This window comes from Barbus barbus (assembly GCF_936440315.1).
Source record: "Barbus barbus genome assembly, chromosome: 26".
In the NCBI taxonomy this organism is placed as follows: domain Eukaryota; kingdom Metazoa; phylum Chordata; class Actinopteri; order Cypriniformes; family Cyprinidae; genus Barbus; species Barbus barbus.
The window spans coordinates 6273596-6298248 of NC_136754.1; the positions used below are offsets into that span (position 1 = coordinate 6273596).

The 24653-nt window shown below is 37.4% G+C and overlaps 2 protein-coding genes across 3 annotated transcripts in view; one reads left to right on the top strand and one right to left on the bottom strand.

Annotated features, from left to right (window-relative positions):
• Positions 1 to 5705, bottom strand: part of nlrb5 (NOD-like receptor family B, member 5) — an 18351-nt gene extending 12646 nt beyond the window's left edge. Inside the window, exons 1-6 of the mRNA XM_079380153.1 lie at positions 5682 to 5705; positions 4159 to 4351; positions 3764 to 3847; positions 3466 to 3494; positions 2534 to 2598; positions 48 to 143 (exon numbers count right to left, since the gene is read on the bottom strand). Of these exons, the coding sequence (XP_079236279.1) occupies positions 48 to 143; positions 2534 to 2598; positions 3466 to 3494; positions 3764 to 3766 (193 nt within the window). The 5' untranslated portion in view covers positions 3767 to 3847; positions 4159 to 4351; positions 5682 to 5705. The remainder of the gene's footprint in view (positions 1 to 47; positions 144 to 2533; positions 2599 to 3465; positions 3495 to 3763; positions 3848 to 4158; positions 4352 to 5681) is intronic.
• On the top strand, positions 5209 to 24247 carry zeb1a (zinc finger E-box binding homeobox 1a). 2 transcript variants are annotated; one of them, XM_079380154.1, is made up of 10 exons: positions 5209 to 5516; positions 13950 to 14111; positions 14665 to 14712; positions 16140 to 16283; positions 16361 to 16563; positions 16696 to 16801; positions 18005 to 19638; positions 20787 to 21347; positions 21441 to 21609; positions 22549 to 24247. In XM_079380154.1, exons 1-10 carry the CDS (start codon positions 5459 to 5461, stop codon positions 23088 to 23090), a joined length of 3627 nt encoding a protein of 1208 aa, XP_079236280.1. In that variant the 5' UTR covers positions 5209 to 5458; the 3' UTR covers positions 23091 to 24247. The 2 variants fall into 2 exon arrangements, with proteins under 2 accessions (XP_079236280.1, XP_079236281.1); XM_079380155.1 differs by lacking the exon at positions 5209 to 5516 and adding an exon at positions 6448 to 6727.
• Positions 24248 to 24653: the final 406 nt, after the last annotated feature.

Genomic DNA, 24653 nt, shown 5'->3' on the forward strand with positions numbered 1-24653 from the left:
AAAAAGAAAATTCTGTTCAGCAGATCAACTACAAGAATTGTCCATACCCAAGTTCTCATAGATTTCTCTCTGTCTTTTCCTCATATATTTTAGCTCAGAGTCACTGGGCTTTACATCTGCACCTGACATGTGTGTCTTGAGCTCTGGGGGGGGGTAAATAAATCAGAACACAAGTCTAGTAAGGCTCTATTAGGGCTTCACAATGAGGGTATTTGAGATAAATCAAGTTGAGTGGAATATCAGGTGTGATTGTGAAATGTATTAAATCTAAAATCAAACTCTCACCAATAACTTATCCACCCTGCAAACTGGTGAAGTGTGTCCTTTTTTAAAGGTGCTGTATGTAGGTTTTTGACTCTACTAAAGCATAAAAATACTATAATATACAGTATTTGCAGATATTTAAGAAACATGCTAAGTTAACATACTTGTTTATCTGAAAAACAATGCTACAGTGAGTTATTCTCCTTTGAAAATGTGAATTCCCGGCCGGAATGTGGGTCTGTGTTTTGGTTTGTGAAACCTGCCCACTGCCAGTTTACCCAATTGTATTTCGGCATGCCGGGTTACCAGTTGGCGGAAAACACGGCATATTTAATTTCATTCATCGTCATGTGCGCTCGTTCCTGTTCCCGTGTGCTCAAGTCTGAGGAGGAGGGTGAAAAAAACCCTCTCCAATATTTTGAATTTGGACTGCAATACCTTTTTGATGTCAGTCCTACATACAGCACCTTTAATGTTAAAATGCTTTCTTCACAGTTTGCCAGTTTCATTTGCAGAGAAGAGAAAACTATACATTTGTAATGTCTGAGTAGTTAACTGCCTCATAAGCCCCTTGCTATGCTCCATTTATTTTGTGTTTCAGTCAAGCGTGAGCTCGCGATACCGTTTTCCCTTTGCGCTTCACTTTTCTGTGTGTTTCACTTCATGGCACTGTTTTGACATGGGGGGGTAGAGTCAAGAAACTGGGGCGTATTCAACGTGCCTGGCCACACCCCCCACCAAGCCATGTCATTATCTGGAGATGCAGATCGCAACAGGTACGAAAGTCAGCATGGCAGAGCGGAGGCCTGTGGGTGGATTCCAGGTATGTAATGTTGATTGTTCCCTTTTATTTTACTAACATTAAAATGTGTGTTGTTTTCTTAACTAAATGCGATTACTATTGACGTTGTTGCCAAAGTTTAAAGAAGTTAGAGATCATTTACCAGCGCACGTGAATGTGTTGGAAAAAGTTAGCATCTGCAAGTCATTTATCTCTATATGCACGTGTTTATACTGTTGATGAATTATGTTGTTTACTTTTATTGATTACGATATTCTTACACTACAAAGTACGCAAAATGTTATATTGTGTCTCTACAAATGGCAAAACAGCTAAAACCGGAAAAGGATTGCATTTTTTAGAAAACTGACGGGACACCGAGACGTCTGGTCACCCTAGTAACAAGCTAATGTACCCCATCAATGACTATCTAGTGAAGGACAGGCTGATTTTGTCCACATTATGTTGTAGGCATAAGTAGGCCTATGTCTAATAAAACCACTGCTTAAATTGATCTCTAACTTCTTAAACTTTGGCAAACGATGTTAATAATCACATTTAGTTAACAAAACAACACACATTTTAATGTTAGTGAAATAAAAGGAAACAATCAACATTACACACCTGGAACCCACCCGCAGGCCTCCGCTCTGCTATACTGACTTTTGAACTAATGACATGGCTTTGTGGGGGCGTGGCCAGGCCCGCTCAACACGCCCGTTTCTTGACTCCACCCCCCATGTCAAAACAGTGCCATGAAGTGAAACGCACAGAAAAGTGAAGCGCAAAGGGAAAATCACGAGCTCACGCTTGACTGAAACGCAAAATAAATGGAGCGTATCAAATGAATTAGTATGTGTGAGCATGGAAAATATGTGTTGCAGAGATAAAATAGAACCAGTTCAGAAGTTCATAAGCTTCTTTTACAACTGCCATTGATTTTTTGCAATGAATTATATCTTAACTTTTGAAATTCTTTATTTTTTCGCTCAATACTTTATTTTTCTTTTGCAAAACTTTATTCTTTTGCATATATATGTGGCATTAAATTGACTCCATAATATTCTTTTTTAATTCCTTATTAAAAAGGAGACTAATTGTAACATTGAGCAATTATAGAATTTATATAAACAAAAATAATGTGATGTCTGTTTGCCCAAATATAAAATACATCACCTTTATTATTTTGGTAGGATTCTCTCAACTCTGAAGAATACAGAATATAGATCAGCAGGCTCCTCTGGTAAAGAGTTCAGTTTCACTGTATAAACTGACAGCTTACAAACTAAAACTAGCTACAGTGCTAGTTTCTACACAGTTCTGCTAGGAACAGTCAATCCTACAGATTTATATACCGTGTGAAGGTTTTCTGTGTTCTTCAACTGCTTATCTATTATTACTATTCAACTGATCTACTTTTTTTTATTTGAGTTATTAATTTGATAATTAGAGCAGGGGGCTTATTTTTAAAGTGAAATATGGACCTACCTGTCATCCTACTGTGTGGAGTCTCTTCCAGTGTTGGCAAGATTTTTTTTAAAGCCATGAGAGATCTTCAAAAAACAAACAAATAAACAAACAAAAGAGATAAGTGTTTTATGCAGATCAAGTACAATAAGTGAGCCTTTAGTTACAAAGTACAATGATGTGAAAATGTAAGTGCAAACCCTGACAAGCGCTGAGTTTGTTACAACATATATTGACAGAGATATCAGATTGTCATTTCACCAATTTTAAAAGACAACAAATGACTTACAATGTACTTTTTCCAAAGTACAACAGTAACAGTCGTTATGCAGATGCCTCTATAGTAAACTTGTAGTTTATTTAGCGAGATATTAGATGTTAAATTAGGATCCAGCTCTGTGCTGGCTGCATTAAACTTTATAGTATGTCTTTTTTATTTTCTGATTAATCTTGCATTATTTAGACATTAAAAATAGTTGTAGGAATAATTAAACTAAAATATAAAAAGATAACTACTTGACTAATATTTTTCTGTTTTCACATGATGTTGCAGTGGTCTAGTGGTACAAGTCAGAACTCTCAGGAAATTCGGAGTTTAAGAGGACGTGAATGTGTTTAAGAGGTCAGAATTTTGTAATCACAGTAATTCCAACAAGACGTGAATGCATCTTTCAATGCAAAAAAAAAAATAATATGACAAGACAATGTTGAAGAAGGAGAAACAGATATTTCCAGTGTAGAAAAAATTAGTACACCTTTACAATTATAAGTGCCTAAAATTATTAGATTCAGGTGCACCAATAAATAGAATCATATGCAATCAGTAAATAAATCTGGTCCAAAGAGGAATTTAGCAAGGAAGAAGCCCCACGAGAAACAGGCTGTACATGCAAGAAAGACCACCAATATTACACAGAAAGGAATTCTGCATGGAGGAATGTACTCCTACTTACTTTAATGGGGACTGTAGGTAGCAACAATGCTGAAAAACAATTATGCCAGTTCATGTCAGAGATCATGTCCAGAAAACCGAAGATTAAGTACAAAGCAGTATGAAAAAGGCATTCTAATATTGATTTAGAAGCAGGTTTGAAATATGCTTGATGTAATTAAAGTGATTACATTTTACAGAATCAGTGGAAAATAAATAAAATAATTAATATAGAAAACTTTTATTGTCAGATGGACTGTAGCAAAGACAAATCTCAAGTTAAGTAATTTTATACTGTAAGTAAAAACAAGAGTCAATACCATCAGTTGGCTTCTGAAGTTCTGGATATTTTCTCCGCCTCTTAAATTCAGGGCTGTCTTCTGCACGGTCACCAAAATTAAAATCTGAACCAAAAAACAATCAATATCAAGCGAGATTTTATAGCGACTACCATAGCTGTGCCGGACAGATGCAGCTCTTACCCCGGGCCATGTTTTAGCATAATCAATAAAGATAGTTATTTAGGATATTGATCTACTTGTTTAAATGTCATCACAGTTGATCAGGCTGCAAGTTCTGAAGTCGGCAACAAACAAAAAAAAATGTAGAGAAAAAAATATAGCCTAATTTGTTGTGTCGGGAGATTGTAAATTGAGCGGGACAAAAGCGCAGCAGGAAGCTTCAAAATGTATCACAATGTAACTTGTCTACTCACCGTCAGGAACCTCCATATGGCGCTTTTTGAACTCAACGAGAATTATCAGGAAGTTCGAATAATCACATTAGAACATCTTCCTTTGTTTCAGTTCGACCTGCTGCACCTGCTGTTAATGTCCTTAGAGAGTAACAGTATTGTTCATCGTCATCACTGCGGAAGCGTTCTAAAAACGACCTCACCTGGCTGCAGCCTGCAAATACAATATAAAATAATTGATTTTATTAATGATATTTTATGGTATGATTTTGTAACTCTCTTATGTATTGAAGTACATTTCTGCCACTTGAGAAAAAAATCATACTGTATAAATTATTATGACATAAAAAGTCGAAACTGTGGCATAATAAGTCATGAGATATGAGATGGCATAGATGCACTATATTATTTCCTCCAGTAGAGGACAGCACAGTCCACTTTCTGAATAAACTAGCCTTTCAGTGAATTAGTGTACTTCCCCTTAAAATAAAAAAGTAATGAATTGTTTTGGGTTTGGTGTTAAAAGACTATGGTAACCAACAGAAAAGATGAAAACATTTATTTGAAATCAGACATTTGCCTGATAAGATTTTAATATCAATGAATATAATTTATGATATTTAAAATAATCCTAACTATTATCATAATCTTTTAAAATGGTTTTATCACTTGAATGTTTTGCTGTCTGTTATAGCATCCACATATTTTGAATAGGACTTGAGGGGGACCAGGTGTATGATTTTAAGAATCATCCGTTTAAAAAAAAAAAAAAGTATTGTTCGACTCCTATGAATATTGGGAGAATATTTTGACGAACAACGGGTGGATCTCATACAGGTTTTAATCTGTTGATATGATATCAGTGAGTGTGGATCAACATTAAATGAATAAATAAATTCTGTGCATCGGACTACTTTCATTATGTTGCACTGGCACTGAAGTTAATATTTAACCTGCATTTAAAGAGTTAAACAAACAACGTCATCAGACTTCCCAGCCAGTCGGGGGCGCTCCTTATATTACAAGAATAACCCTATTCCCCGTAAATATCCCTCTAAACTCTTTATGCCCGCTTGCTCCTTAATGTAATAAACGCTTAATACATACACAGAATACTGCCCCCGATTTGAAGAAGTGGTTAGTTGCCCAGAGAGGGGGTGGGGCGTCAAAGAAGGTGTGTTCTCACAGCATTAAAAGGTTATGTCGTAAAGCAGAATGTCGTAAACCAGGTGCGGAGAGGGGCCTGTTATGGGGAAGGGGTAACCGAGGGCGGAGAGGGGGCTCAATCCGCAAGGCAGCGTTCAGACACAGCGCAAAAATCATGGCGGATGGCCCCAGGTGCCAGCGCAGAAAACAGACACAGCCACGACGCAACAACGGTGAGTCCCACAGGTCGCACACACAAGAACCAAAGGCGGAAAAGTTGTTTTAAAATTCCTCCAGTTGTTTCTTCCATCTCTGGATTAGTTTAATGACGACTTCTGAAGTTGTGTGCTATGGGAACGGGCTGGGCTGTCCCAGTGAGCTGCACCGTTATAAGTTACCTGAGTCTGTCCGGACCGTTACACGGAAGCACGCACGTCTCGTGCACAGCTGCGTGCGCCTTAAACTACTTCTGTTCAACACTCAACTCAATATTATAGCGTTTGCTTGATAAAAAAAACTTGTGACGTCGAGTGAATCAAATAGTGCTGCACTCATTCAAAACTAGAATATAGATCAACTTTTATAGCATTCAAATAACGTCTCTGGGGATTCTTGACAGTTGCTGGTGCCATAAAGCTGTCAAAATTTGCTCAAGTCTAATAAAATACTTAAAAGGACAGTTCATCCCAAACATTATGTCATCATTATACATGTTGTTTCAAATCTATATCTCTAGGAAATGTTCAGCAGAATGACAGTCATTGCAAAATATGTAATAAAAGTGAATGGTGACTAAGGCAGTCAGAATATTATTTTTTGGGTGAACTATCCCTTTAAGAGCGTCCAGTCCTGAATCCTAAAGCGAGCCATCCTTTCTAAAGAATAAATAATATCAAACAACACTTTATTATTATTATTATTATTATTTAAGCTTGTTTCTTTCTAATTAAATATAAGATAATTTCTTATAAGAGCAAAAGTGTTGCAGTCTGCAGATGAAATTGCATACTATCTATGCTATTTTACATCAGATTTACTAAAGTAATCTTAAAACTACACATTGCTTTGATCCACGTCTTATCCAAACATCCACGACCAACACTGAATAGACTTCTGGCTTGACGTTGCTTTCTCTTTAAATAACCTTTCCGGTAATCCGGTAATATAGTCCGCCGTGCGGTTATGAGCACCGTGCTACCTTTTCCTGTGCGTGCGCGTGACTACGAGCGCGGATCCGTTCGCGACGTAACACGCTCAGGAGCCGTCAACGTGTTTACCTGAACGGTGAGGAGACAACGGAGCGAGCCAATGTCCTCCTTTACCGTTCATCACCCTCCTCGCGTGTCCAGAGCCGTGATTGCCCAGACAGTGGAAGGGAATCGGTGGTTGAAACGCGAGAGAGGCGCCTAGCGCACGCTACTACCGCAAATGGCAACTTGTGCAGGTAACGTTAGAGAGCGAAGATGGTGTTTGATCGCAGATGTCGTCCGCATCGCTCACACTGATAACCGATTACCTTTTATTTGGCTTTCATCCTCTATTGAGTGATATTTCGCTGTGCGCGCGTTGCTAGAACGCAGGTTGTTTGTTTATGTTTTTATTTTCGCGCAGGAGTCCAGTTTCAGCCGTAAAGTGGTTGGGAACGAAACATATAGCGCATAAGGTGGTTGTTAGTGGTGCTTTCCGTCGTATTACTGGTCAGAAGTCAAACAGGTCGTTTTTGTCGGTAAGGTACCGTTATTTGTGTAATGGCGGTGTGCACCGTTATGTGCTGCAGTGAGGGCGGGGCTGCTCTCGGAGACGAGCCAGGTAGGATAGGTGACGAAACACCTACATAGGTGCTTTCATTGGCGTTATTTAGTAAGTGTGCTGTTTTAGCATAGTACATAAACGCTGTTTAAGCTGTTTTATGAAGACTAATCTTTTAAAGCATACGTTCTTTGTACGGAAACAAAGGTAGTGTTCAGGTCTAGAGAGGCGCTGATTCACTGCCCGTCGTTACCGAGTGAATTCTCAGTTAAACGTGTCGTGGTCTGTTTCGTGTGATATGACTTGCTTATTAAATATTATAAGAATACACAGCGAACAGGGTGTTTTTTGGCGCGGGCGGACGATGAACGGATGATGTGACGTAAGCACTAGGAGGAGCGGTGATGCTTTTATTTTCATTTCTCCTGCCGCTGACTCGCGCTTGACATGTTCACGAGACCTTAAGATCTTAGGGCTTTACAGCACGGGAAATGAGGTCACACGTTTTCCTTGGTTCAGTTGCTCAGCCTCATGTTTGTAAGAGAAGTGTTACAAGTGTCATTAGTGTGTTTATGTATGTTTATGCGTTGATTATCAGTCCTGAAGAATGTGTGAGTGAATGTTGGTAGGAAGCACAAGTGTGTATTTTGCATTTTAGACTTTCATGCACATCTCAAGTGAGATACAGAAAGACTAAAAATGGCAGACAGACAGTAGTTGCTTTTTGTAACTGGTATTTTCAAAGGAAGACATTAAGGTTATGTTTTAAAAGAGGTCACTTTGTTTTTTTTCCCTTGCTCATTCTTCCTGACCCTCAGTCAACCTTTGACCTTTAAAGCCACACATGTTAACATTTATCATTTCTGTCGGGTCAGAATGATTCTCTTGTTTTTAGAATTCACTGTGTTTTATATTCTTAAGGACTATGTATGTGTGTGAGCATATATATATATATATATATATATATATATATATACACACACATCTCATACATAGATGTAATAAATATATAGATATAGTTCTGTATGGGTGTGTGTGTGCATACAATATAAGATATATATCACTGCAAAAAATGCTTTTCTTACTTAGATTTTGTCTTGTTTTCAACCAAAATATCTAAAAATTCTTAAATCAAGAAGGATTTTCTAGACAAGTAAAAATTGTCTTGTTTTCAGAAAAAACTTCAAATTAAGTGAATTTTTGCTTGGAACAAGCAAAGTAATCTGCCAATGGGGTAAAACAATAATCTTATGTCAAACAGAAAACAAGATTATTTTTCTTATCCTATTGGCAGATTAATTTGCTTTGCAGATTAATTCACTTAATTTTGACTATTGTTTCCTGAAAACAAGACAATTTTTACTTGTCTAGAAAATCCTTCTTGATTTAAGAATTTGTAGATATTTTGTCTGGAAACGACAATCTAAGTGAGAAAAGCATTTTTTGCAGTGTAATAGTTTATTTTTTGCACAGATTTATTGTCAGGTTTTATCATTAAAACGCAACAAAATAATCTGAAATAGTTTTATGGTAATGTCTTGTTAGTATTATTAATATGTTTCTGATAAAGTATGTTTACAGGGTGAGGTGAATTCAATTTTGTATCTAACCAATACAAAAATCCCTAAATGTCAATTTACATTTATAACAATCAAGTATATTGTAATACATGAGTTAATGTGTGTTGTAAAGGTATGGCGTGAATGTATGCATGCATGGGACAAGACAAAACGAACACATGTAGCACTGAGCTCTTCTCACACTTCCCTGTTGATGGAAAAGGGATACGGAGGGCATTAAAGAGCTTTTCACATTTCACTCTGTGTTTGTGGGGGGGGGCTTGTGACTGCTGAGCATCTCTTTTTGCATGCTAATCTCTCCCGGTGGTTTGCCGCCTCTTTGAACGGCAGGGGGAAAGTTTCTCAGGGTAAAGGGGAGGGCTTTTCTCTTTCTTTTGTTATGGTGGGGGAGGGTTGGGAGGGACTTGCGTGTGTGTGATAGAACGAAGCAGTGATATGTTGGTGAATGAGTTTACATGGATGAGAGAAAAAAAACACATCGGTAGATGGTACAGTGTGTTTAATTGGTCTCACGTGGCTCATACAGTGTGCATACCTGAGGGCTCATATTAACCAAAAAAGCTGGGAGAAACAGACATCTCAGGTGACCGCTACTCCCAAGTTACACTAAATTGATTATGTCCCAACATAAACACACACAAACACACTACATTACATGCTATAGTTACTGTCTTCTATCCTTCTCTTTCTCTCTATATACCGTACACAAACATTTAAAATACATTTATGCAGTTGAGTGCATGTTTGTATGAATGTGCAAGATTTTTTCACATTTTATTTGGTGATTAAATTCACTAAAAGAAAAAGAGTAAGCCATTTCGCATAACAGATTTTATTTATTCCATAGGATAATTTATAGAAATCATTATGAGTATTAGTAGCTTCTTTCATTATCTGTTGGGACAGATACATGCATAATATCTTACGTAGCTTCTGAAGGTACTGAATTTCTGTAGTCAATTTTAAAAATGTGTTTTATCTTGTATATATATTTATATAAATTCTGAAAGGAGTTTATAAACTTAAGAGACAAATAGGGTATGCAAACTTGTGCACTCAAACATGTATAAACATACATATGCTTATATAAAACATTTCAATCTATCAATATTTATTTATGTAGCACATTTAAAACAACACCAGTTGACCAATGTGCTTTACATGTTTAAAAATTACTCCGACACAATATCCATTACTGATCAATGTCCCAAAGCTAGGGGCAACTGGCTTTGGGACATTTACAGAGTAAAGGTGTGATTTCAACATTGATTTAAAACGGTCTAACGAGTCAATGATCTAATGTGCAATGAGAGACTATTTAAAAAAAAAAAAAAAAAATCAAGATCTGGTATCAGTTGAAAAACATACTGTTCAAATGTTAAATGTTTTTAAAAGAAAGCTCTTATGCACAACAAGGCTGCATTTATCTTAAATTAAAACAGTAATATTGTAAAAGATCATTGCAATTTGTAATAGGCCTATTTTAAAACCATTTATTTCTGTGATGACAAAGCTGAATTTTCAGCATCATTACTCTAGTCTTAAGGGTCACATGATCCTTCAGTAATCATTCTGTTCAAACAAACTGCCGTATATAGACTACACAGACAGACATCTTGGGCCATTGTCTTGTTTTAAAAAAATAAATGAAACAAATTGAAAAGGTTCATGCTCTTCTATGCAATCTATGCGCTCAGTTTATTTGTCAGTTTATTTCAGTTGCTTATCCTTCAGAATATCAGGTGTTACTATTTTAAACTGGAAGTTTCTGTGTGCGTGTGTGTGTGTGCATATGGCGGCAGGTGCACTCTATAACAAGCCAAATCACCTCATCCCAGGAAATGTCACATGAAATGGAGGTTGCCATGGTGACCTGATTGTGTTGATTATGAGGTCACAATGAAACGGTTCTACCTGCCAGCACTTTCTGCTGCTCAGGTGCTGCACTACAAACACACCCAAAAAGACGGCACAAGTGTGTGTGCTTTACCATGCAACCAAAAATAAAAACTTCTTGTCATCATTTACTCCCCTTCATGTCATTACAAAACCTGTATGACTTCCACTCTGTGGAACACAAAAGGAGATGTTCTGAAGAATGCTTGTTTCCAAACAGTATAAGGAGTCCAGAAACAGTCAGGCTCCAAAAGAGACACGAAAAGCAGTATATAACTCATGCACTTCTGATAGTAGCTTTGTGTAAAGAACAGGCAGAAATTTAGCTGTAATGGACAATGTTTTTGTGAATTAAGTATTTAATGAAACTTACCTGTTTTCTTGACCGTGAAACTTCAAGCAGTCAAGGAATCATCAGTCTTCATCATCATGTTTTCATTCAGAGACAACAGCTTCTTTCAATGTGGTTGGAACAATGAATGAAATTAAATTAGATGCACTTTAAATGTATTTCTATAATCTCTGATTTAGTGGTCGACAGCCGATTTTATTTTGACAGCCGATGCCGATATCTTGGAAAGCAGGGTGGCCGATGGCCGATATAAAGCCAATATAATTTTATTTTAATTGATATTTAAAGCTGCAGTCCGTAAGTTTTGCCTTTTTGTCGCCATCTCTGTTTGAAAACCTGGAATTGCAGATTTTTGTGTAATTATCTTACGCATTATCTTATCTTAATTATCTGGGTTGTGAGTCGGCATGGCTTCAGCGTGGATGAATCTAATGTTTTGAGGTGAATGTGTTGCTGTCAGTCACCGCACCGGTGTGGATGTTTACTGTACTTCGCAATCACAGATTCTAGCCTACGTCTCAGGATATATGAATAATTTTCACCGTATATTGCCATCTGAACAAGTAACAAGTCTGCCACATTTGTTCTGCCCAACTAAAGAAAAAAATTAAAATAAAATTGCGCTACCAATGGTGATTTAATCTAAAGATCGGTTAGCTCATATCACATCAAACCGTGCAAATTATTATTGTTATTCTTTTTTCTCAAATTATTAATGTTAACAACATCAGCATTGCGTGACTGTGTATAGTGTGTGGATTTCAATTTCTGTACAGTCTAATCTAGTTGTCATGCCATTTGAATTTCATATTAATAAATTCTTTTAACCCAAAAAGCTAATTATGCTCCCTTCCAACTGGTTTTCTTTAAAATACAAATCTTGTGTAATAAGGCTAACTGTAGGCCTAATCAGAAGCACATTTAAAACTGGAATATAATTTAATTTCATTCACGTTTCATAAACACAATCCTTTCTAGATTACAATCCGCCATCAAAATGATACATTTAATTATTCTAGCTGCTGTGAGAAAAGGCTATAAACGATCCGTCACCTACAGGATCCTCACATTCGATAGCCTACTAGCCGGGACAACTTCTCAGACGAGACGTAATGACGCAGTGCCATGCTCGAATTTCCCGTGAAAACCTACCCGTACCACTCAAATTAGAAAACATTATTATAAGATAACCGTTGTGAATCGGGCTGAAGTAAAGCGATAGTTTTAAACACTGGCTGGTTATGTACTTGCTCAAATATTTATTTAGGATAATTTAGGATAATAAACCAAAAAAAGTTACCGATTGCAGCTTTAAGAAATTTAAAATCATTTGAAAAGGGATAAAAAAATAAATGTTAAATAAACATACCTATACTTTAGATGACAAAGTATTTTTCACAAATAAATAAATATTTAATAAAAATATAATTAAAAAGGAAGTAAACACCAACCAACAGGGCACTCAGTATTCTGGGAAGTTTGTATGCATTGGGACTAGTATTTTTTCAAATAAAGCCAACGTAACACTCATTTTACATACAGCGCACAGTGGAAATGACATGAACATGGCAGTGGGCAAATGCATAAAGCGCAGCATAATTTGAAATCACGATTTTAAAGTTTGTTGAACGCTCGTTTCCTTTTGTTCGCATTCAATTCGCACAGAACACGATCATGCAGGATACAAATGCACACTTCACAAGATCTCACAACTGGATCACAACAAGTTTGCAAGGTTTGTGAAATTAAATGTTCATTAGTCATTCAAAGATCTGTTTAAATGATATAAATGCGTATTTGCTGAATGCTGACGGCAAACAAGAAAGTATTATTATGTTTGCCTTTCTATTAGCAATAATATAAAAGCAATCGTTAAAATATTTGTATACATTTTAATTCATTTGTTTAACCGTTCTGTCTGATTATTAGACTTCTATCCATATTAGACAGAACTATTAATGACAACAACGAACAAGAGGGAGAATGTAAGCGCTGTGTGCTCAGGCGCTGCCGTTCTCAGCACCGTCAAAATAAAAGTCCCACCTTGAACACATCGGCCAAACAGGAAAACTTATTGGCCAATGTAGATATTTGCAAAATGCCAAATATCGGCCGATATATCGGTGGACCACTACTCCGATTATTGTGTACCTGCTAAATAGCTAAATACTGTGATTTCAGCTGTCCACTGAATGGGCCAGATATTCAGCAGCGATCTGAATCAGCTGTAAAAACGTAGAAGGTCCTTGAATGATTTTTCCATCTGTATGGCAGAAATTCATCATTTTCATTTCTGGCATGTACAGGTATGTGAAATGACTTTGTGCAGGTCATTTCAAGGAACAGAAACCTTAAACGGGAACTATTTTTTGCATAATCTGATCACTTTTACATCACTTGCTGTTGACATCCTCTAATTCTGCCAGCAGAAGAAATTGGATGAGCTCAATAGAAACCAAACATGTTTAAATCTGTGTATTAAAAAAAAAAAACACAAATTTGAAATGCACATCTGGAAGTATTCTTCAGATCCTGACGTGTGCACAAGGACACACACACACACACACACTCACATCAGAGATGAGTTTTCCAGTAGCTCATATACTTGTGCACAATTGAAAGGCATTTTGAAAGCAGTGCTGCTCGCAGATTTAAAGAAAGAATCCATATGACAAAATCTGTGATGACATACTATTAAAAATATTTTATACTTGTGTTTCTGATGATGTCATACAGCAGGTAAAAAGCTTTTCTAGGCTGCAGGAAACTGATCTAAAATTAGCCGAATTTCACTTCCTGTCTTCAGGGCACAGATTATACCTTGTATTGTATGTGTGCTCATATTTCTGCATGTGAGTGTGCGTGTGTGTGTTTACGTGTTTGAACCCTCTGTTATGCCAAAAATCACAGCTGTTACTGATTACAGACATATCACCGCTTGAACAGAACAAACAAGTGTCCTGTTTGCAAACACATGCACATGTGATTTAACAACATGTTCATTAGTGCAAAAAGAGTATGATATCTCTGTTAATTTGGGAACATCTGTGATCCTAAACTAAACAGGTCCTTCTTTCTCTCTCATGCAGTGAGAAGCTTTAGCAGTGTGCCGGAGGCGACCTCAGATTCAGATGATGAAGACAAACTGCACATTGTAGAGGAGGACAGTATTGCTGACGATCCTGACCGAAAGTCCTCAGTATTCAAGCTCAAAGCAGCACGGCAGCTCTCTGACACATGCACACAGGATGGTGAGTAAAACTATAAGAGATTAAGTTAATGCATTTATTTTGGTTAGTTCAGAGCAGAAACAGTGAAGCCTTGAAATAAACCATGTAAACATTTGTGTATTAGACAAAGTTGCAAGAATTAGAGTGACTAATGTTTGACATAACACATCTTATCACAGCATGGCTTCTGTGGTGCAGAGTCTAGTACAGCTGTTGCACTCATCACTAGATAGGTGAACTTTTCCCCTCATAAGAGTGCAGGATTCTTCAGGAAAGAAGTGGCGTTTCTGAAAGTTTATTGTAAAAACAATTCCTTGGTTTCATAATCAGAACAATCTAGTAATGTTAACTGATTACTAGCATTAAAAATACTTCGAAACAATTGAAAAGAATTTACATTTTGTATTACAACCGGCAAAATTTTTTTTATTTTTGGGGTTCCATCCCTTGAACTGTTTCTAAACAATAGAAGCAAAATTTAAAACAAATTAAATGTCATAAATCCTATTTTAATAATAAATTGATTTTATCAAAACATTAAGTTATTAGATTTTTATTTTTCTTCTTTCAACAGATGGCAGCCTGGGGCCAGATGCTTTAATACAAGAAATAAGTGTCAAAGGTCAGTTTAGTGCAACACAGTCACAGAACTGTATATTTTTTGTTTTTAAATTTATTTCTTAGGCTTTTCCCAGTATAAAGGCTGGAATACGCTACATACGTTTTGCACAGATTTTTGCCCTGATATGCAGTCTGGGGGCAGGGGGACCAATGCTAGAAACAACAGATTTTGGGCAATCCAAGTTGACAGATTTCACTAAAATGCATAGTGTATGATGGGCATGGAGATTTTTTTGCTTCAGAATTTTTCATCCAGTGAGAAGATATCAAAAGTGTTTGATGTTTTGAGCTGATTTTAGAACACGTATTGTTTTCACTTCCCAGCAATGAAGTGCATGTTTCTGCTTGAGTTTGTTGTGCCTGGAATGACTTGAAAGGCTAGTGTTTGTTCCTCGGTCTTTTAGTGTATGATGCCCAGTTTTTTCCTCTGTAACTATTTACAAAGTCGGCATGTGTATGATGCCTTGTGCTTTAAAATCTGTTCAGATTTTGAAAGTCATGTACTATATTCAACCTTAAGACAGGACATTCAGACACAGAACAGAAAACAACGGAGTTTTAGATGTAACAAGTTTTCAGTTTCACTGAAGTTGCTGAGAACTGGGGAAGGCTTGGCATCTTACTCTACTTAGGCCTGCTTGTCATGGAAAGGAGAGTTTGAAATTACTTTGGTATAGGGAAAAATAGTTGAACTGACATGTCTGTGAGAGTGTGTTGGTGTAGGATGGCTGGATCAGGTGTATGTGAGCTCATTCCTCTCAGGTCATTATTCATTCGTAATGCGTCACCTGGTCCTTATGGACCACCATAGCACACATGCGTGGGCCATACTGGCCCAGTTCCCGGTCAAATATAAAAACACTGTAGTTTTATAAGACTGCTACATTACCATCCAATCCAAACATTCAGTGTCTGTGTGTAGGTTAATCTGTTTTGATTGGCTGCAATCAGGTTGTTTTTTTGTATATCAGTACATGTATTTTTCAACCCAAAAGGCAAAGGGGATATTTCACAGACAACAGCGAAAAAACATGTTGTGATTATAGTTTATTTTTTTATTTTTTTTAGTTGTCTGTACTCTGATTTCAGCTTCTTCCCTAACCAGACAAATAACCTGACTTGAATATTATATCACCACTGTGGGCAGATTTGGAAAAAAAGAGTGAAGCAGATTGCCTCCTTCAACATCTCTAAAGCAACTGGCAGATGTTCTGATACATGACTTTCCTCTGTAGGCCATTCAGTCATTGTATGAATCTATTCTAAGACAGTTGGAAGCTGTATTAAAGACAAATGGTGCTAAAACACCTTGAAGTATTGCTTATTTCCCAGTTGTTCACATTATTTTGACCAACACCTGTATTTCATGCTGAAGTACAAGCTGAGAAATTTTGCCTGTGTTCTAATTTGCCTGTGTGTGTTTGAAAGAGGAGTGTGTCACTGATGATGAGGAAGATGGTACTGACGATGAAGTGGCCAGTGAGGAAAAGCAGACGGAAACAGAGCATATTTACTCAGATGCCCCAGAGGAGCATCAGAGCACGCCAGAGCGAGGGGTTCACGATGAGAACGGTAGCCACCAAGTGTTTTGTCTTTCCTTTAGTTGCTTATTTTGCAATTGTTTATTTAATTATGCTTCTGTCTGTCAGGCACTCCTGATGCATTCTCGCAGCTGCACACCTGTCCGCACTGTTCCCGCGGTTACAAGCGTCATACGTCACTGAAGGAGCACATTAAACTACGCCATGAAAAGAGCGAGGACAACTACTGCTGCTCCCTCTGTAGCTACACCTTCACCTACCGCACGCAGCTCGTCCGTCACATGACCGCACACAGACACATCCGGGAGCAGGTACAGTGCTGCACTCACACCTTCACGATCTTCACACCTCTGTGGAGGAAATCACACAGAGCTTTTGTTCACAGTCACATGTTGACTCAAACGCTTTCAAATAATTGTCTTTTCCTGTCTCTCTTTTCTCAGCGGACTATTTCTCAGTCAGGCGGAAACAGAAAGTTCAAGTGTACAGAATGCTCCAAGGCCTTCAAATACAAACATCACCTGAAAGAGCACCTACGCATACACAGCGGTCAGTGAAGTACAGAAATTTTTGTGGCAGTGGATGTAAATCTAGTTAACGTCTTTGTAAACTTTTGTGACAATTGTGACAATTTACTCACCTTCAAGTTGTTCCAAACCTGAATGTCTTTTTTCTGCTGAAAACAAAAGATACACTGTATACAGTAATCAAGAATTGTTTAGCAACACCTCCAATCATGAACTGAACCATACTTAACTCATTAAATATTCATGAGCTTTGTACAGTCACAGACACGTTCGCACTGTGTTTCATTTCAATTTCATTTCAAGGGAAACACCAGGAAATGGCAACATCACGTATGTTTTCTGGATTGCAGAGAATTGTTTTTAGTATGTTTTGAAAAACTAAAGAAAAAATGGAAACTTGTTTGCACAGATTAAAAAAAATAAGAGGTAGTTGTAAGAATGTATAAAACAAAAAAATTATTTGTTACATTGTGAGATAAAATTGCAATTGTGAGATATACAATTTCCTTAACAAGCTTCTATAATAACCTTTGTTTTTACAAATATACAGTGTGAAATTTCAAAATGTAGACTAAAATTATTATTATATTAAGAATATTTTATTATTATATTTAGTGATTTATTATGCAAGTTTGAACAGTATAAAACATATCCAATTAAGCTACTTTAATAAATAGCAATTCATTTTTTAAACTTTATTTGTAAGCAGCGATAACTTCATAATATATATGCAATACTGTACAAAAGTGTGTAGTTTAAAATGTTTTATTTTTAGTCTCTAATGCTTACCAAGTCTGCTTTTATTTGATCAAAAATACAGTAAAAACAAAGTGTGATATTTGTGCAATTTAAAATAAGTTTTCTATTTTAATATATTTTAAAATAGAATTTATTCCTGTGATGTCAGAGGAATTTTCAGCAGCCATTACATTTATTATTATCAATGTTGAAAACAGTTGAGCTGGTTAATAGTTTCTATGGAAACTGAGATACTTTTTTTTTTTTCAGAAGATTTTTATAAATAGAAAGTTCAGAAGAACAGCATTTATTTGAAATACAAATCTTTTGTAACATTGTAAATGTCTGACACATTTGATCCATTCAATGCAACCTTAACTGAATAAAAGTATTAGCCTAATTTCTTTTTAAAAAAAATCGACTGACCCCAAAATTTTTAACTACATATACTTAGAAGTTATAAGCTTCTTTCTCTCTGTTTATCCAGGTGAGAAGCCGTATGAGTGCTCTAATTGTCGAAAGCGTTTCTCACACTCGGGGTCCTACAGCTCTCACATCAGCAGTAAGAAGTGTGCGAGCGTGACCCCTGCCGTCAACGGCCTGCCTCGTACACCTGGAGTGAAAACGGCTCTTACCGTTTCTCGCCCCACACACATCCTTCTGAGGGAGAAGGTGGACATTACTAACAAACCTCTGCAAGAGCAGCTCCCCCTGAAACAGATCAAACAGGAGCCTATCGAACAGCAACCCAAGCCTGCACCAGCAACACCTACGATAGCCACCGCCACTACCAATGGAGTCGTGGCTCAGCAAGGCGTTGTCCAAACATTGGTCCTGCCCACTGTCGGGCTTGTCCAGCCAATCAGCATCAACCTAAGTGACTTACAAAATGCGCTGAACGCAGCAATGGACGGTAATGTCATCAGACAGGTATTAACTAGCACCAATGCAAATGGAACGAGCGCTAAAATCGTAGGTCAAGTGCCGGCGCAGGCGCAAGCTGTCGTGTTGCAACCGCAGCAGGCGCAGCCGCAGGTGATCTCCGCCATCTCTTTGCCAGTTGTGGGACAAGACGGAAATGCCAAAATTATCATTAACTACAACCCCCAGCTGGAATCACAACTTAAGGCAGTAAAAGTGAACACAACGCAGCCCACAGTGACGCAAACTGGTATAGCGCAAATAAAATCTACAGCGTCCAATGTCGCACAGCCAAACGTGGTGCAGCTTCAATCAGTACAGTCCAACTCGACTGAAACCCAAACATCAGGGACACCTAAACCTACACAAGTAAACATCATTAAACCAGTCCAAACCGGAAACCTCAGCAAACCGCCATCTATCATCAAGATAACGCATGCGCAGGCTGCCAGGTTGGTTCAAGCTCGGGCCGCACAACCAAAGCTCACCCAGCAAACTTTACTGCTGGTGAGAAGGGCAGATGGGACGCAGAGCCTTGTGGTTCGACAAATACCTGTCGCCAGTTCCAACACGCAGAGCACCGAGACTAAATCAACCCCAGAGAAGACTACAAGCACTCCTCCAACAGAGGAGGAGACAACTGAAAAAACAGGTTCACTGGAGGATAAATGTGAAAAACAAAACCTGACCGCACCACCAAAAATCATAATCAAAACCGAACCAGCCTCTCCGTCCGCGATCGAGCCCGAAATACAGAGTGAAGATGACAACGAGATGCAAACAGATGAAAATAAAGGAGGGAAACAAACAACAGTGACAACTGAGCCAGTGGCACACTCTGGAACGGTTCATAGCGGCGTCGCCTGTGGAGATAACTTCCATAACTATGCAACGTGTCTGCTTTGCGACAGCTCCCCGAGCAAACGTAAGCCTTCGGACTGTCAAGACCGTGACGCCAAAGGGTCGCCCACAACTATCTCTCTCTCCTCTCTACTGGATAAGGATAAGAGTGGAGCAGCGGAACGCCTCCTTCCTCTTCTGAAGGCCTACAGTCAGAACCCAGATCCTAGCGAGGAGCAGCTGTCTCAGGTGGCCAAGACAGTCAAGTTACCTCTAGAGGCGGTCAGCAAGTGGTACCAGAAGATGCGCTCCAAGAAGGTGTTGCTCCAGGCTGCAGGCAACCTGAAAAACAACCAAGAGGTAAGTACAAAAAATGTATATACTGGTAAAATAGGGCTCTCACAATTCAGAATTTCGTCTTTTCTGACAATAAATACTATTCATTGCATAATTAAGTAAAAGCTTAACGCAGACACACCTTAAAAAGTAATTTATTCTTATTTAACATGGATGCATGATAAAATGTTTGGATTTTTAGGAAGCTGTTCGAACTTTCTTTAAAACTCTGAAATGTTATGAAATTTTAAATGCTAAATAAAATATTTACAAATAAAAGATATATACTGTGTATATACCGTGTACACACAACCATTCAAAAATATTTTTAACAAAGATGCATTTATTTTATTAAAAGTGGCAGTAAAAGACCTTAACGTTGTTAAAAAATATATATATATTTCAAATAAACGGTGCTGTTTTTCACGTTTCCACAAAAATATTAAGCAGTAATGTTTTCAAAGTTGATAAAATTTTAAAAATACATTCAAATTTGTAATAATATTTAGCAATCTGACTCTTTTTACCCTATTTTTGATTAAATAAAAGTAGCCTTGGTGAGCAGAAGAAACTTACTGACCACACACTTTTTAATGGTAGCATTTAAGAAATATTAATATATGTAAAATAGAATATAAAATAGAATAAGTTAATAACTATTTTAATATTTTCACTTTTCATGGCATTCCAGTATTCGCTTATAAAAATGTTTGGATGGCAAAATGCAATTGTATTACAAATATTGTTCTTGTAAAGTGCACGTTAAATCACAGATCATTAGATGAAATAATCACAATCAAGCAATTATGTTATAACCTTGTCAAGCCTAAGACATTTTCAGTAACGCTTTACAATAAGGTTCATTAGTTAACAACATTGGTAAACATTAATTAAGAATGAACAATATTTCTACAGCATTTATTAATCTTAATGTTAATTTCAGCATTTATTAATGAATTATTAAAATCACAAGTTGTGTTTGTTATAAACAAGTTGTGTGTGTAATAAATCAATTGTTCATTGTTTGTTCATGTTAGTTTATACATTAATGTTAACAAATGACAAATTATTGTAAAGTGTTACCACATTGTCTTAAGGTTGTCATTAATGATGCTTTTGAAAATGAATGGGTTTTTCCTAAACATATTAATAACGTCTTGCTTTTGTCTAAGAAAACTACACAATCTGCTGCACCTGAAGGAATGAACTCCACTCAAGCCACCTGCACTCCCACTCAACCCCCTGATGACACCCCAGCAGACACCCAAAATGAAAGCGCCGCTTCTCCCGCCTCCCCTCCAGCCAGCGTCTCCACAGATGATCTCGTCATTGTCAAGACAGAAGATGTAGAGGAGGAGCTGCAGTGTGAACCCCTGGATCTCTCGCTCCCAAAGTCCAGCTCCGCTCAAGCCAGCACCACCACTAAGCTGCCAGTCTCCACCCAAAAGGAACCACTCAACCTCACCTGCCTCAAGAAGCAATCGTTGCCAGGTAACACCATCTATGTGACGCAGGCCGGCACGGGTCAATTAAACATTTTGACAGCATCATTGCCAACGCTGGTTGCCATAGCAGAGCCAGGTGGTGTTCCGTGCATCGGCACGGCAATATCCGGTAACAAACGAACCATCCTCATCCCCCAGCTCACCTACACCTACACCACCAACCCCAGCGTCACACCAGACAATTCTTTGACAGACACAAAGGGGACGGTGATACTCAACAACTGTCCGGTAAGCACAACAAATACACATAGTTAGGTTCTGCACATGCCTTTCATGATGTTGTTGTTTTGGACTCATTTGCTCCGTCTTTCTGTCCCTCAGAAAGTGGCGGACACGGCTTCAGACTGTGTGTCAGAGGACCAGAACGATGAAGATTCACCTCTAATGAAGAAGAAAAGGAAGACTGTTGGTGGCCTGTATGCCTGCGATCTGTGTGACAAAATCTTCCAGAAGAGCAGTTCACTGCTGCGACACAAGTATGAACACACAGGTATGGAAAAATGCTCATGAATAAAAAAAAAAAAAAAAAGTACTTGTAAATGTAAAAATAAAGTAAAATAACAAATAACAAAAATAAATAAATTAACATTATTAATATTATTTAAAAAACTAAATACAATAAATTAAAAAGGAGAGGGACAGGACCTCAGATAACAAAAAAAAATAATAATAATAAATAAAAAGTGACAAAACTAAACTTTATAACAGTTAGCTTTTCCTTGCGGAAAAAAAAAAAAAAAGCAAAAAGATGAAAAAACCATACAAAGCTCTCCATAATCGACATATTTAGGCAAGCTCAGTAAAACATTTTATGTAGCATCTGGCTTAGGAGAAGAGAGAGACTGTAGAAGCTTTTATCCTGTTCTGGTCACATAACACCAGTATCATTATAGCAAGCAACACCTGTTTGCAATTAAGGTAGGAAGAAAAACATGAAACATATGGTGCTGTAGCGCCACCTCCTGGTTACACAAATGCAACCAGGTAAGATATTTGCCAGGAGTCTGTGAATATTTAAAACATAAAATGTAAGAATTTCGTAACTTTTTTGAACAATTTTATAATCTTTGAATGTATAATATGAGGAATGGGGGAAAATATATATAGATATAATTCATATACACATACATATATATATATATATATACACACAGAACACACCCACATTATGTAAACAGACTCTTATTTTGGATGCGATTAATCGTTTGACAGCACTAATATATTTCCATTTATTTTAGAAAGAAGTTGTATTACAACAGTAATATATTATATTGTATCTTATCTTATAAAATTTGAAACCCCTGATCTAATGCACTGGCATTCATACACTTTGAAAGTGTCCCAAAACTTTTGCCCAAACCTAACTTGTACCTGTTAATATGTACTTCCTTTGTGCTAACCTCAACGTATTGCATCATCATCATTCCAGGTAAGCGCCCTCACGAGTGCGGCATCTGTAATAAAGCTTTCAAACACAAGCACCACCTGATCGAGCATACGCGACTACACTCCGGAGAGAAGCCCTACCAGTGTGACAAGTGCGGGAAACGCTTCTCTCACTCCGGCTCTTATTCTCAGCACATGAACCACAGATACTCCTACTGCAAGAGAGACACTCATGAGCTGCCAGAGCAGGCCAGCACCTCCACTCCTCCCTCTCAGCTTGACTCGGACGAGAGAGAGAGCGACGGAGAGGATGAAGAGGATTTATCCGCTCTGGACATGAGCGATATCACAGTGGTGCAAGTGGGAGAGGATTACGAGGATGATGAGGAGAGCGGCGGAGAGGAAGAGCAGGACCGAGGACATGAGGAGCAAGAGACAGAGGAAGGAGGAATGGTGATGGAGGTGGAGCTCGGAGATACTGACACTTTGGAGGAGGAAACAGTGGAAACGGAGGATGCAATGGAGACAGAGGACACAGTTCTCTCAAATAATGAAGAAAACACAGAGATGGCAACCGAGGACTGAAGGATGAATGCTCTTTTTACAGTCACTCATGTGGTACTAATGAAAGAGGTGACAAGCTCTTCATCGTAAACTTAGTCATCGGTTGCAACGGAAACTGTCTCAGCTCTTTACTGTGTATAAAACCCAGGTGTGCCTGATTTAAAATACATTATTTCCTTGTTTTAAAAACAAAAAGAGGAGAAACAGAAACTCCAACTCAACTAGACTTCGTAGGACTTCAAAGTTTCAGTTGTTTGGCTTTGTTCCGTTACTGAACCACCCCTGGTATCTCGATTTATCAGTGTTCACGTGTTTTTGTTGCTCTGTACAGTCAGATTTCTATACCTTTATATTTGCCAATGAAGTTTACGAAAATCAGTATTTTAAAGTTTTGAGAAACAAAACTAAATTCTGCACTGCAGGTATAACTGGTTTACCTACGGCGGGCGATTCTCAAACTGTCAAGGGTCATATTTCACTTGAAGAATCAAAAGAAAAACATTAAGAAATTATATTTTGCATGATGACAATGAAGTCTATTTTTAAGACCATCACAGACATTTTTTAAAGATAATTTAAAAACAATTGTAAATATACGTTGATTTTAATTTATACTATAAAGTTTGATTCATGCTGATTTTAATTTAAAAGGAAAAAACTGTCCAGACAGAATGGTTTTCATTACTGTATTACTGTATTATTAAAATACTTTAATCACATTACAGTAATGAACAATTATTATGCTTAATTGTCAAAATCCAATGCAAAAATGCTTGTTTTTAAATTAGACAATTTAAATGCAAAATGTAGTTTTTAACTTGATTTTTTTGGGGGGTGAAATATGACCTGGACATTTCTTTGTGAGATTAACCACAGATACTTAATGCCTCAAGTTTAAGATACAATTCAGTATTTTTTCGTGTTAATCAGGCAAGCTGTTGTTAGCATTGCCTCGTTTTCCCATCTGATTGTTTGTCTGCCTTATGAAGGAAGTTAAATTGCACTTCACTATTAATAGCTCATTTATAAAAAGAGGAAAATTTAAATGATTATGGAAATATTCATAGGAATGCTTATTATCTTTTTAAAAAATTTAATCGCTTTTCGATTAAATTTCAACTGAATTCAAACTAGTCACTTGTAATGAACTACTCAACTGAATAATTTGAATTCTATTTAAAAAAAATAATAATAAATAAATAAAAAATAGTAAACACTCCAAAATATTTGTCAGCAACTGCAAAAAATGTTTTGAAACACACTTTTCACGATCATGACACCATATGAAAACAAAAAAACTTCAGGAAAAAAGTGTCAACCTCAAAAGGCAGTTTCACCTGTTGTTTCATTCATCTTTGCGTGGCTTTATGTTGTAATGTGTCAGTCTGTGTTCGTAGGAGATGCTCTAAGGAACTGCACACCCACAGCCTTATGCAAGACCGCCAAGCTGTAAGTGCCATTCACAAACATTAATACAGTGCTCCAGTCACACCGGACAATCTAGACTTCAGCCAACTAAAGTTACATAAAATGTCCACACTGCTCAAGGACCTAACCCAACAGATTTGACAAATTTACCGAAAG